At 41.5% G+C, this 14,896-nt stretch overlaps 1 protein-coding gene across 1 annotated transcript in view; it reads right to left on the bottom strand.

The window, feature by feature from the left end:
* Window positions 1-1,023: 1,023 nt before the first annotated feature.
* The window catches only part of st6galnac5b (ST6 (alpha-N-acetyl-neuraminyl-2,3-beta-galactosyl-1,3)-N-acetylgalactosaminide alpha-2,6-sialyltransferase 5b), a 21,295-nt gene continuing 7,422 nt past the window's right edge, over window positions 1,024-14,896 (bottom strand). The window contains exons 3-5 of the mRNA XM_029428850.1: window positions 6,998-7,407; window positions 5,693-5,800; window positions 1,024-4,389 (exon numbers count right to left, since the gene is read on the bottom strand). Of these exons, the coding sequence (XP_029284710.1) occupies window positions 4,146-4,389; window positions 5,693-5,800; window positions 6,998-7,407 (762 nt within the window). The 3' untranslated portion in view covers window positions 1,024-4,145. The remainder of the gene's footprint in view (window positions 4,390-5,692; window positions 5,801-6,997; window positions 7,408-14,896) is intronic.

Below are 14,896 nucleotides of genomic sequence, written 5' to 3'. Positions count from 1 at the left end.
CTTTATCCCAACATAGTGATCTCATCCTGTGCCACTCTCTCCTGCACTTCTCCCAATTACTGCATTCCCATAGTGGTCGTCATCCTGCTATTCCCCCTCCCTCACTGAACGAGTTTTATTTGTGCTGAAACAACTCAAGACATTGAATATCAGCTACTGTACATCCACGTATGTCTCTGCTCGTCACAAGAAAGTCTGCGAGCGCGTGTGGGAGGTTTTGGCCACAAGTTATTGTACTTTGTGTATTTTTCCCTTTGTTTACCTTTAATAGGGCACTGGGTCTTCAAACTTGACATAACAACCATACTTTGAAGTAGAAGCTTCTCTGAGGAGCTTGAACATTAAGGCCAGGAGAACATAATGACCCTTTGGAGAAAAGCAAACATGCTGATCCATCCAGAGCCGTACAGCTGTAATTAGTGAGATGCATCATGGGAACACCTCACTCTGTTGCCCTGGACTGAAGAGAGTGGGGGGTGGGGGGTGCGTTTGATGACTTACCTCAATTTAAGGAGGAACGCTAAAAACCTTTCATTCTGCAGAAACCTGAACAGCATGTTACAATCAGAGTAGCTCTTTGACACCAGAGTAACATTAAAGGTGCGTTAAAGGTGAAGATACATGAAACATGACTCAGCTGTGGTTTATGTAAGTATCTACACACATATTTAAGTACATTTTACAGTAGTTGCTCTTGAATGGTCTTTTAGGCTGTGTGTAAATATGGGAATATATGTAATACAGTGATATCATTCACTGCTGTGTCTCTTCCTGGTCCTCCTCGAGTGTCTCAGCAGCCACTTGGTTTAAGATACCGATCATGTGCCACTATATAATACTTTTATATGCCCAGTTAGATTTTTACTTGGGACCTTTATTACACGTCTCTACATCTCCCGTCTGACGTTTCCTTTCTCCACATTAGCTGTCAAATAAAGGCGGAAAATGCCCTCAAAATGATGTTTTAAGCATATGGACACTATTATCTTCATGCATTGAGTGTGTAATTAAGAAAAGAAAGACTTCAAAACAACCTTTAATTGTCTGATAAATAACAAAGTTAGTACAAGTGTAAGGGTCATGAAACTAAACTCACTAAAATCACTTAAGTTAGACTTTTACATGTACCAGCGGTGTTTAATTGTGATCAGTGGAACGGTTGTAACGAGCTTTAAATGACATCAGCTCTGTTTCTAGAGCATACAGTGATTTATCATTCCATTAAAGGATATTTACACATTATTAAACTGCTGCAGCCTCGACCTCATGTTACACTTCTATCATATACACAACACATTTATCAAAAAACAACATTTTTAAAAAGATAAAATGCTGACACACACAATGCCACCAGGTGTCAGTGTGGACTCACAACACACACATCTCAAAGCTCAAGAAAAAGATTTAGTAAAAGTTTTACTTTGTGAAATGTTATAAATCAGAGAGAGCTCATTCATGAATTCTTATCTCTAAAACATGATAGCATCTCGCAGGCTCGCTCTGAAAGCTCCACATTTACTTTACAGTCTGCTGTCATGAACACACACACACACACACACACACATACACACACACACATCTGTGACCCGGGCAGCTTCACACACACTGTGCTTATTTACAGCAGGTAATATATGTGTCACAATGAGTCAGCTGCTGAGGAGATTATACTTCTGCTCTATTCACAGAGCTACACACACACACACACACACACACACACACACACACACACACACACACACACACACACACACACACACACACACACACAGGGATGTGTAGGAGAGTTACACACACATATGACTGGGACATTAGAAATCAGGAAATTGGGTATTAGGGTTTATGTGTTTGAGAATAAACAGCTGTAAAACTGTCGTAAACACTTTTAGTTTAGTTCCTCAGACATCTCACCGTTGTGTATCGAGGGGCTGAAGCTTACACCAATAGTCCAACATTTTACGAAATGTAAAATTTCCTAAAATATGTGTCTGAAGCTTTGCTTAGCACGAAGAGGTACTAAGGTGTTAAAATGCCCGTGACCCCCCTTTAGCTCCGAGCACCCCAGTATCATTGTTAGTCTCCAAAGGTTTCCAAGGTCATTGAAAATCATAACGCTGCCTTAAGCATGTGTTTTTAAGACAGCTCATTTGCAGCCAGGTTGTCCTCTGAAGCTTTTAAAATCCAACCTTTCTACCCGAGGGGCCGGTAATTGGTGTGCAGAGCACACGCCGCAGAACTCAGGAGCTTAGCATGACACCCCGGCACTGGATGGGCTTTTCTCACAGCACCTGAGAGCATCGCAACATTAGGATTCTACTTGAGTACGGGAAAAGGCAGCAGTCAAATGTTTTTTTTTTTGCAGCCCTCTGTGCAGGACGGCACATCTTGAATTCTGCAATAGTGTCGCTGCTGCCGTCACCCCGCAGATACGGTTGGATAGCACAGTATAATCCATGTTAACAAGCAGGCTCCCCTGTGGGTGCTGAAGAGGCTGAGACAGAGGCCTGTGGGTCCCGATGGAAGAGGGTGCTCGGGACACTTTTGATCAGAATGGAAATGCTTTTGAGGGCTTGTTCTGACTTTTGGCTTTAGTAACGGGACAAATCATGTCCTGGAGCATCAGACACGAGGGCTGGCAGGGCTGTCTGAGGCGCCATCTGTTACAGAGCAAGAGAACTAAATAATGACTTATTAACGTGTCCCTTTAATCTGGATTCAGTCTAGATATGATGTGATTATATTTACACATGATTTTAAAAAAGCATCTCAAGTATGCAAAATAAAATCTGACCAAAGTACTTTTTATTTTTTAAAGTACTTTACTTACTTTACATTTTTACTTTTAAAGTTATTTTTTTTGCCACATTTTACCAAAGAAGCACAGTTAGCTGTCTCCAGGGGTTTAGAAATGCGTCTAAATGATCCGAATAACAACTAAACAAGTTCTTTATTTTAATTATTTTGACATTTTATTGTCCAATTGTATTGTATTCACCTAGGTGAATGTAGAGTACATCTGCTGCAGAAATGTGATAGAGTCTCTATTATATATTTATATTGTTTGTTTCTGCTCTGTTTCTGTGAGAATAAGTTGCTGTCCTCTGTTTTCCATCATTGTAAACTTAATCTCTTTCAGGTATAACGCAATTTTCTGACATTTACAGTTATAGACAAAACGGAGTCTTAATAAATAATAATTAGAATAATGGTAGTTGCAGCACTAAACACAACTACACACCCAAAATCCATTCATGGCGATGTTATCTGTACCTTCAGAACACAGCATTACTTCACATCTTTTGGCTTTTCATTGTTAGCTTGGAGTCTTGTTATAGATCAAGGAAGGCCTTTTAAATATATCACTTAAAAGTATAAGGAAGGGGTTTCCCTTTATTGATTGTGTGCGGAATCACAAATGAACCTCTTTCTGTTTGAGGTGAAAACAACATCCCAACACTTCTACAGCTCCTTTTCTTCGTATAGTTATATATTGTAACTCCTTGAATGTATTGTAATGACCTCCTGTGTATATGTGATATCGGTGGCCTGCTGCAATGTCTCATCTATACCCCGAATATGAGACGTCTGCACCCGACTGTCACCCTTTTTTCTCTGTGTTGTCGTTATGTATTGTATTGTTGTATTGTTGAAGAGGGATAAAAGTGATTTAAAATTGTGCATTGTGTCTCCCAATCAGCTTTGAGAAACCATTGCGTTTCATTTGTGTGTTATTGTGTAAATCGGTCATCAAGACTGCCACATTCCCAGAAATGATGAGGACATGACCTCAGTGACCTCAATGACTTCAGTCTATGAAAATGAACCGTGCTGCAGTTACTGCAGTGGCGTGCTGCCTCCATTGTCCGACTGCTTGAGTGTTGTTAAAGCAGCTCTATACACACAGTAAAGAAAAACACATTTGAGCCACCCTCCAGGGCTTTGACTGCATGAAATCCATCCTATTATAGTTACACTTCCAAAACATTGTTGGGGCTTTGTGCTGCTATTATGCAATGATCTCATTCTGCCAAGCTGCTTAGGCGGTTGGCTAACAGTCACAACAGTTGCCTCCTTCTGCTGTCTCATGCATTCATATTGTCCCGAGTCCTGCACGCTGGTGTGGAGACCGATCATCTCTGCAGTGAATCTCAGGATTCAGCTGGAACCCGAGCGTGTGAGCTGTTCATGCCGGTGGCGACAGCGGCCGGCTTCCAGTCGGGCTGGTGAAAGTGGATGTTGAGGGTTCGAGCCCAGTTTGCAAACACTGCTTTCTCCGTGATGAAGCGGTGGTGGCTTCCTCGTCGGCTCCTCTCGTGGGAGAGATACATGGAGCACTCGTCGAGCCCCGGGGGCTCATAGTAATGATACGGCAAAGAGGGATGAGAGGAGGATCTACACAGGAGAGCAGAGGAGAGGAGAGGAGAGGAGAGGAGAGGAGAGGAGAGGAGAGGAGAGGGAGTAAAAGGCATGAAAGTCAAAGTGTGAGGGAGGGATGTGGAACGTAGCGTGGGGATAATTTTGAGATGAGGGTGGGGGAGAGGGGAGAGGAGGCGAGTCACAGTGGGGGAGAAATGGAAAGAAGAACAAAGAAAAACAGAAAGATCAAAAGAATCCAGACTAACATGTGTGTTCATTAATTCACCATCTTATTCCTCTGATATTCATGCCAATATTCGCTTCACGCTGGCTGCATTTCCCCATGAATATCTAAATGTGTCAAGCCGTCCTGTGTGCCCTTGCAGATTCACGTGAGAACAATATTAGCCACATTATTTCTGTTGAACCTGGAGCTATATTAAACGGCTGTAGCTGTTTTGCATGTTCAACCTACTCAGTGAAATGTATTACATTTATTGTAAAATGTCAAGATGAACATTTCCACTGGTGCTGAAATCACAGCCTGACTCTTGTGGAGTAAATGTTAGATTGCAATTACAAGTTGAAGACATCATTAAAGATTGGTTTTGGTTTGGATGTATAAACACAGCCATGTTGTCACAGAGTGGAACAAGAAGAGAGCTTCTTGTTCCACCTCATGCACTATTTGCCCCTCTTGCTCAAACAGGAAGTGACAAACTGAGAAGTCCTCAGGAAAAGGAATTTCGATGGTGTCTTGTGTTTATAATTCAACAGATGAAACAGGACGTAGAACATCTGTCTTTCAGATACATTTGTCAAAAAAATCTGTTTACAGTTCTACTTTGTGATTAGTATTTATTTCTATTTGGTTATTTAGTTTTCCTGGGGAACCATATTCTTACCTTGTTTTTAAAAAAATGTTTATACGTGCAATAAAAAGTAAAAGTCCTGCTTCTTGCCATTTAAAAAAAAAATTGTTGAATTTTGTTATATTATATCATGAAATATTCCTTTAGATTAGAACTCTGAGCGTTCAGTCCCATTGTGGGACATTGAAATGGACTATATATAGATATATATATACTGTATTTATATTTTAATATGTTCTATTATATGTTTTATTCAAGACAAATTTCCATTTTGGGACAATAAAGTTAAAAGTGCAATAAACAAAGTTAAAGTATATAGATACATGAACAGAATTCAATCTCCTCCCTGCATCAAGCTGCTACATTTACCAAATTGCGCATGTTATTGGTATTTGTAGCTTCCAACTCGTGTGCAACGTTGAAATAAGAACCTAAATTCTTGGATTAAAGAAATAATCCCTGTCTACCTGCAGAAATCAGGCGGCACCATGCCGTACACGTTAATCCTGTCACACAGCTCCACGGCTATGGCCATGGTGAACCAACCGGTGCTCAGCCAGGAGTTTGAACTCTTCCTGGAAGACGAGAGAAAATCAAAATGATTAGTAAATCCACATATAGTGTAAATATATTGAGATGATTAGATATTAAAGCTGTGAACCAATCATTCTAGATGTTATCTGATCAAGACTTCCTTTGTTTTTGTACACAATAGTAAAGGAAATATCAAAGAGCAAGACATTTATTACGATTATGCTCGCGTGAAAGTGGAAGTAATTAGATTTTCCATTCAAATGCAACGTCCTCTTATCTTCCTGATGCCTCACTGTTCACATGCTAATGAGTTTATGGAGTGACATTGACAAAATGTCTTTATCTATTTCGCTCTTATTTTGTAAGCTCCTATTCAGTCATCCATTGTTCTGCAGTACAGGTACCTGCAGCACATATAAAAATAAATATGTGACTTTGGAAATGTATTCTGTTTGATCCAAACTAAGCACTACATCTGTGTTTGTCACAGTGCTTCTCTCCGTTGACATGTAGGACAACAGTCTCTGCAGTGTGTTAAATATTAAACATTTACATCGTGTGTTTAAGTTTCTGCATCAAATCCTGATTCAATAATTAGATTTGGTAAATTCTTCCTCTAATAATACAAATAAAACTTTGCTGTGCATTAAAGCTAAATTCCGTCACGCAAATAGTAAATGCTAATTTTCCGCAGATTAAAAAAAAGAGTTTGGCAGATGTGGCACTCCCTCGCATAAAGACGCAGTTACTTAACTGTGTTGTATCGACCTAGTTTTTAATTTGTCACTTTCAGTAAATAATTTGTCCGTTCCTACTCAAGACATACTCACCATATTGTTTAACATTAAAAGAAAATGTGTCTCTTCCTGTGTTGAGTCTCTGCTGTAAAGGTCGTACGTCATTGTAGCACCACAGAAGAAAATACTTTGCAATCCTCTCCAAAAGCCTGGCATTAGTGGGTCAACTGTGAACTTGGCATGAATCAAATCCCTAAGAATCCTTTCAAAGATATCCGACACGTTTTAATCTAAATCCTATTCATAACGCTGTGAGTGTTTAGAGCTCTGACTTATTCTTTTGAGAGCGAGTAGGAATACGTGAGACTTTTCAGAAGTCTCTTCTCACTGCAAATTACATTTCCAGTGGCTATAACTCATAAGGTGAAGATATTTTGTCTGTGGTTTCCCTTCACACACACAAGGTCTCAGAAAGACAGGACTGACTCTGTGGACATTTACCTATCGATCCCTGTTTCCTTCTTAAACAGTTCATCAAACTTGAGCATTTTGAGCCGAGAAATGATGTAGACTTTAAGTTTGGGCAGAATCTGCTTTAACAGCCTGAGGTTGTTGTAAATGTGGCCTTTTCCATCCCGTCTCATGCTGTTGCTGGGTCCCCAGAAGATGAACGCTGTGTCTTGGCTCGCGTTGAGCAGCTCCTGCCGGCTCTGCAGCACCCTCTGCAGGCTGGAGTGAGCTACGACACGCAGATTTGTGCGTCGGCCAACATCCTGTTGATAGTTTATGCTGGGCGCATCATTCATACGGATTACGCACTCAGAGCGGTCGATTTCTTCACCTCTCTTGCTCCCAGTTAGCTGGCCAGAGCTGGTCACCAGAGCACAAGTCCTGCAGTGCATCATCAGAGGCTGTAGGGGTCAAAGGTCAAAGGTCAGAAATAGTTGTAATTTCATCCAGAGAAGATTAAATACAGGATCGGAAAATCCAGAGTACAGTCTTAATAGGACATTATTGTCTACAGTTCTGTTTTTCTGCCACTAAAAAACATTTAAATATTACAGTATGACTTATTACAGTAATCTCAGAGGCAATACAAGTTAACAAAACCAAGAGTCTATGCTAACATGCTCACAATGACAATGCTAACAGACTGTTGTTTAGCAGGTGTAATATTCTCGTGTTCTTCATCTTCGTAAAACCTGTTAGCATGCTAACATTTGCTAATTAGCACTAAACACAAAGTGCATCATGGGAATGACATTTAAGTTAAGGGATCACTAAAGTTATAAATCATGCCAAATTATGATTGTCGGTACAAAACTTCATGGCGGTATTTCTCTCACAACCACAAATGTCGAACACTGACATGGTAATCCGTAGAGCCACCCCGGCTAGAGTAGCAAAAAGTTAAGGTAGTATCAGGACAAAGGGATGAATCTGTGCAGTGTAGCCATCGAGGTCAAGTCTTACTTTGCACAGGAGAACCCTGAAAGAGTTCACCACAGTACAACATCACTCGCATCCCACAAGCTTGATCTAAAAGCATTTCAGATACAACTTTGGAATTAATTCAGTTGAATTTAATTTCAGGCTTTTTAGATTTATATTCGCAGGTTGATAAAGTTGTTCAGACACATCACACACACAACTTCAACTGAACACAGTCCCAGTTTAAAGTTGATATCCTGCCCTTTAATACAATGATTACGCCGTCATCTGGAGCCTCAGAGGACCTGAAAGTGTAACTGGCTCAGAGAGTGGAGCAGCTAGACTGGTAATGGGCTGTTCTGTCAGGTATCTTAATATTCAAATGCAGGTTGGCAGCAGAGCAGAGGCTATTCAGTGCAGTACTTTGATTTTGTAGGAACATCATGAATACGCATAAGCCAGTATATTTATTCAGTCATGACACAACCTCCGAGCAAAGAAGCAAGGAACACACACTGTCGTGGTCAGAACACACATAAGCTTTGTTAATGTTTGCAATTTCATTGACCAGGTATTTGTGTTTGGTGTCCAAAGAGTTCAAAGAAAAAAAATGTGAGCTCGGATTGAACGATCCGACAGGAAAAACCCAGAGACTCTTCACATGAATTATTCCCAACCTTAATAGAGAGATGCATTGGCATTCTGAACTGTGCTCCAAGCTTCACGCTCCATCAGCTTCAGAGGTGTGTGTGTGTGTGTGTGTGTGTGTGTGTGTGTGTGTGTGTGTGTGTGTGTGTGTGTGTGTGCATGTCTGTGTCTGTGCATACAGGTGATATTACCAGCGCCACAGGCTGTGCTGCTCCCACTGCTATATTTATAATACTTTCCCACTATCTCTGTGACCCAACACTGAATGATTGCCTAGTGTGTGTGTGTGTGTGTGTGTGTGTGTGTGTGTGTGTGTGTGTGTGTGTGTGTGTGTGTGTAAGTGTGTGAGTTCCTGCATCTGTATGTGTGTGTATATAGGTGATGGTGTCAGTGGATGTCCATAAATCTTTGTGCAGAGTTTGATGTCAACCCAGATATGTAATACAATCACATTCCTCTGGCAAGAGTCTGCAACTGTCTAAAAAGTGTCAAGATCCAAAACCACTTGTACTTGCTGTATCCACACACACACACAGACACACACACACAGACACACACACACACACACACACACACACACGATCTGTCTATATGTCTTGTTGGAGTGTGTGCGCCCTCTATGTCTGCAGACCCCCTCCGTCAATAACAGGTTGGCTGGAGCTTCACTACTCGCTTCACTGCACAAACACCCTCCCTGCCGTAGCTCGGGGGGGAAATCACAGTCCTGTTTAGCTGTTTCTTCTTCTACATGCAACAGATGGAGTGCGTTTCCCCCTCCTAGCCGTCCAAACAATTACTCTCAAGCAACTTATAATCATTTTATAAGTCAGGGAATGTGTTAAACGCGATTGAAGGTTGCATGGACACTGTCATGGTTTGAAGTGCTTGTGAAATACTAAAAGTGTCCTTGTCAGTGATGCTCAAGCTCCAGTGCCACCTCCCTGAGCTTTTGACAGCTTGATGATGCTGGGAAATAGCCACTTACAGACGGTGTATCACATTGAGAAGGGCTTTCAGATTCAGATGGAGAATATTTCAGACAGCTGTAGTGTCGACCCACAGACTTTTAAATGAATGAATAAATGAATCGGTGTAATACATTGCATATTAAAGGTAGATTTTTACTCATCTGTCCTTTAATTTGTGAACCAACTAGCACTTTAGCACTTACTCCCACACACACACTCAGGCTACACTTGATCATGCAGACAGAAGGTTGTCTACCCTGATTAATAATGCATAACCTCATATGCTAACTCTTTCTGGGATTAATCAACTTTACGAGGCCATTCAGTGAACTCTGATGCCGACTAGACTAAAGACAGAATTACGGTGTCATAGTGGTGTGAAGACGTCTCTACATGCACTCCTCGTGCATTCGGCGACCTTTGTAGTTCACCTGGGAGGTTATTTGTCCAAAATAAATCAAAATAGTTTCTAAACATTAACTGTTTTGGTACTAAAATTGTTAATTTTAAGAAAATCCCTGTTATGTCTTCCTGTAGGCTGCTAACCAACGCAACAATGTTAGCCATGGAAGGTAGACTGGCAGAACAGGTACGCCTGAGAGACCACGGGGACAGTCATATCGACTTAGTTCAGAGCAGCAGCAGAAGAAGAAGAAGAAGAAAGAGTTAGGAGTAGCCTTTGGCTCCGGTTCCAGTGCCAGTCAATTACCGCCCACACAGACTCATCAGTATGATCCTGTTTATACACTTCCCAGGGGGGAACTAGGATCATAATTGCTTTCAGAGAAAACCCCATCAGTCAGCCTCTAATATTACACCAGAGCCTCCAATCCACCAGCCTCTGTGTGCGCCCCTTTCAGTTTCAGAAGGGCAGAGAGATCCATTGTTAACCCTGGATGTTCTGAATAACAACCCATGAAAAGAAGATGGCTTCGTCCGAGTTTCAACAGTGGTCCTGATGTGATGTGATGTGATGTGATGATAATTGCTCACTATAGAATAAAGTATAGACCGTCTGTTGTGGTAAATAATAAATGGCCTTTAACACCTTTCTAGTCTCCCGAACATTCAAAGCTCTCTTATTATCTACAAATGCCCACATTTACCCATTCACACACACACACACACACACACACACACACACACACACACACTGATGGGCTGCCGTACATGGTGCCAAACTGCTTATCATCTAATGCTCATTCACTCACATTCACACATCTGGACGGGGTGATTTCAGACACAGCTGTAAACTGTGTCACGGTCCATGTATCAATACTTTCTGACTGATCCACTTGTCTGTGGCTCTTATCCCCAAATCCAATTGTTCTACCAAAAATCTTTAGAAATAGGTCACAATTATTTCATTTTAAAAAGGCAAAATAGTTTCATAGTATAGTGTTCTTTTGCAAATGTTATTCAAACAGTAAGTGGTGCATTTGTTGGGGACTATTTTTAGCTGCTGAAAGGTTGATGTTTGTGGGATTGACTGCACATGAACTACACTGCGACATCATGATAAAGGAAAATGTCACCCAGTGCAACGATGCATCAGTGCAGATCTGTGGCTCAGAGGAATAAGACCTATTAGGGTCCGACCTAATCTCCCACCTTATCCTTTAATGTCAAACCTCCTCTGATATGAGCCGCGCGGTGCAAACATGAAGAATCAGCTGCATTCGCTCTCAGCGGCACTAATTATTTAAACGTTGATCATTATCGTAACTGTACTCTTTCTAAAGCGCTTATAATCAGTCGAATGGCTCAAGTGAGAGCAGAGGTGGATTGAGTGACACATGTTGTGAGGTCTGAAGGTTTCATGATCAGAGCTGCTGTCTTTTCTCAGACACCAATTTATTGCAAATCCTCCTGACAGTTGACGTCTCATTAAGCTCCTCCTGGTAACACACATTAAAGCTGCAAACTTGCTCTGTTCTCTGTTTGAGGGAATAAAGGCGAGATAATCAAAGTGCCTGTCTTCTTCTTCTTCTTCTTCTTCTTCTTCTTCTTGCATCCAGTCAACCTCAGGCAGAGAGAAGAGGATGACTGCGTCTCAGAGTACGCAGCCTCGTCAGCAGCACTTTGATGGGGAGATGCGCGACAATGTTTGGCTGGTTTCCACCATGACTGGAAAGAAGATGGAGTAGGAGTAACGTTAGATAGCAGGTCTTGCCTTTCTGTGCCAAAGACCTGTGTCATGATCCAGAGAAAGTATCCAAATAACACGAGAACACCAGGTGTAAATGGGTCCTCAGTGTATAAGAGCATGACTACAAAGAGGACTATGTAAAGTCAGTCTGAGGATGGCGCCTGATAATATAATCTGTTTTTCCAGCAGTGCTCCATTACTTTGAGGGGAATTAAAATTTGCATATCCCAGAACCTTAACTATTAAGTAAGCTGTACATTTACATACCTATTGTATAACACATCTTACATAGAAAAGGGGTCAGCATAAATGGGAGAATCCTTTATATAATTGACTTTATAACGACATCAATTTCTCCAAGGCTGACTGCATTAAAGGCTGTGAGAGCACGGAGAGGTGTTGCCCATAATAAGTAGGTATACTACATCATAAACTGGCACAGGCACACAAACCACATGCTCTCACACAGGCTTTGTGATTACAGTGTAAAAAAGGCCAATGTAGGTTGATTCTGGTGACAGCTCTTCAAAGATCAACATCTCTTTAACTGGAACCGGAAAAACATCAGAGAGAGAGAGAGAGAGAGAGAGAGAAGACGAGGAGCGAAACAGAGTGGCTGTCTGACTCGAGGTGTGTGTGTGTGTGTGTGTGTGTGTGTGTGTGTGTGTGTGTGTGTGTGTGTGTGGTGTGTGTATTTTAAAGAGTCTATTCAACTCTGCAGCTCTAATTACTGTCACTTGTCAAAGAAAAGAAATACATACTAGAGGAGAACATCTCACAAAAACCTGCAGACTATGCAGACGATGCAGAAGACAGACAGAGAGAATCATAATGAACACTGAGGCTCAGTTGCTCAAAATATCCCACAATACAGTAAAAACAGCAACTTTGAAGTCTGATCTCACAGCATATAGACTTCTGTATATAGAACACTGCTGTGTTGCTGTTTTCATATCACCATTAAGCACTGAAAGGGCTGAAAGAAAAGCCAAATGTTGAGCCTTTAACCCCTCAGCTGCATGAACCAGCATGGTCTTAATGGTTATCGTGTTCTGGATGTGATGCAAATTCTTGGGTGAGACATAAATGAGCAAAGCAGCCACAGACCATCAACCCCACCGTGGTTGATATTACAGCCAATGCAAACAAGATATGCTCATAAATTCACACGGGCCATAAACACTGTCCAGCAGGCACATTAGATAGAGCTCTCCTCGAATGTTCAAGCATCCCTGGCTCTGATGAGGGCATAAACCTTTAACAACATGTCTGGGCATTTGCATGGGGTTGGTTGTCTGCATGCGTGCACCAGTGCTGTGCTGTGTGAGCCAAGATTCCCTCCATCAGCATCAGACCTCAGATGACCCTGAGGGAAACATTATAGAGCGATCCACCCATCCCAGCGCTGTCGAAGGGTGCAGCAGCAGCAGCAGCAGAAGGAGCTGGAAGCCCCAGTTGTAGGAGGTGCAGAGTGACACTAAGCATATGAAAATGTCGTAGTCTGGATCCATCATGAATCAGCTGTTAGCCAGGAGGAGGTGGACAGTTATGAAAGGTTGTGAATAATGTAACGCCTACACCGCAACACACTCCAAACTCTCTTTTTTCTCTTAAGAGCGCCTGTAAAATCTATAGGTGAGTGTTCCTCTTTTTAATTGACTTTGAACGAGACCTGATGAGCACTACAAACCCCTCAGAGGAGCCCTGAACTTCAAGTGTACAAGTCAAAAAAGTCCAGGAAGCCTCAGCCGGATCAAAGCTCTCTCCAAACCGGCATCGCTCTCACATATCGCTGATCATTAATTAGTCAAGGGTGAACTGTTAAAAAGTGTTTTTTTCACCCCCTTCAAATCTTCTCCTGTCCGGTGGCGCAAAAAAGCAACTGCAATGTACTTTCCACTCTGCTGTGCCTCGCTGCCTATCTTTCTCGCTGAGGGGAGACGGTCTGATGATCTATCTGAATGAACTGTCAGTAACACTGTGCTGGCTCTGAATTATAGGCCTCTGCATTACTGACTCTGCTGCTCATATGACCAACATATGACTGCGGTGGAGTCTTGAGTAGCCCTTCTAGTCAAAACTCCATCCTGTTTTAAGTGCTTTCATCGCTAAATATTTCATGGTGGGCGCATTAATTATGAATCAGAAACAGAGTAAAGAACTGAGAGAATTTAGATATGGTACTACCGCGGCAAGTTCAGCTTTTGACTTCAATGTTTCCAGAGATTAATTGATATTATTATAGCCGTGGTGGACGATAAAGCTGAATTAAACTCCTATTTCATTCTGAAGCACGTTTTTCATTAACAGAAATGACACAATTTCAGTTATCAAATTTAAAGAACTTTCTAAAAAACAGTGCATTAAAACAAATATACATATATATATATATAATCATTGTTTTACCCATTCAGCTGTGAGGTGTTTAAGGACATGTACACGAGTCAAACACACAGAGGGGGGATTGTTCACTTCTCCCTGAAACCAGGGCAGCCAAGGCTTCAAAAAGCTATTTTCAGTGCATACCTGTACCCGACATTTACATGCTGGTCTCACTGCTTTACCTGCATGAGAGCAGAATACAGATTAGATGCTGCTTGTATTATATATGTGCAAAAGTGCCACAGCAATGTAAAAAGCTCTATAATTATTCTTTTCCCTAAGAAAGCCCATCTAACTGAAAACAATGATTTTAGACCGGTCACTCTGTCACTCGTACATCCGTTGTGATGAAATGCTTTGAGAAGTGAACAGCAAATTCGACCCATTATTGCTCACAGACAGGAACAGAGTGCAGATGATGCTGTTACTGCCATTATGCACTTTCTCTTGAGGACAGTAGAGCTTATGCTGCTTCAGCCACACCTTTTAAATCAGAAACTTAGACAACTGGATGTCGACCCCTACAGTTATCAAGTGCTATCACTCATATAAACAAACAGAAGTCAGCAGGATAAAGTCAATAATCGTCCGTCTCAGCTAAAAGCTTTCAGTACTGGAGCTCCACAATGCTATGTCTCTTTACTGCTCGAGTGCTCATCCAGGCACTCACAGAACTGTCAGACGATTCTGCTATGTTAAAGATATAATATGTAACATTTCTACATTAAGCATACGTACTTACAATATCCCAAATGTTCAGACCCTGAAATCTGCCATTTAAATCAAGTTAACGGTCTATTTTATGTGTCATCATCAGCGTAA

The sequence above is a fragment of the Cottoperca gobio genome, chromosome 4, assembly GCF_900634415.1.
Source record: "Cottoperca gobio chromosome 4, fCotGob3.1, whole genome shotgun sequence".
Taxonomy (NCBI): Eukaryota; Metazoa; Chordata; class Actinopteri; order Perciformes; family Bovichtidae; genus Cottoperca; species Cottoperca gobio.
This window is presented reverse-complemented; position numbering and strand designations above follow the sequence as displayed.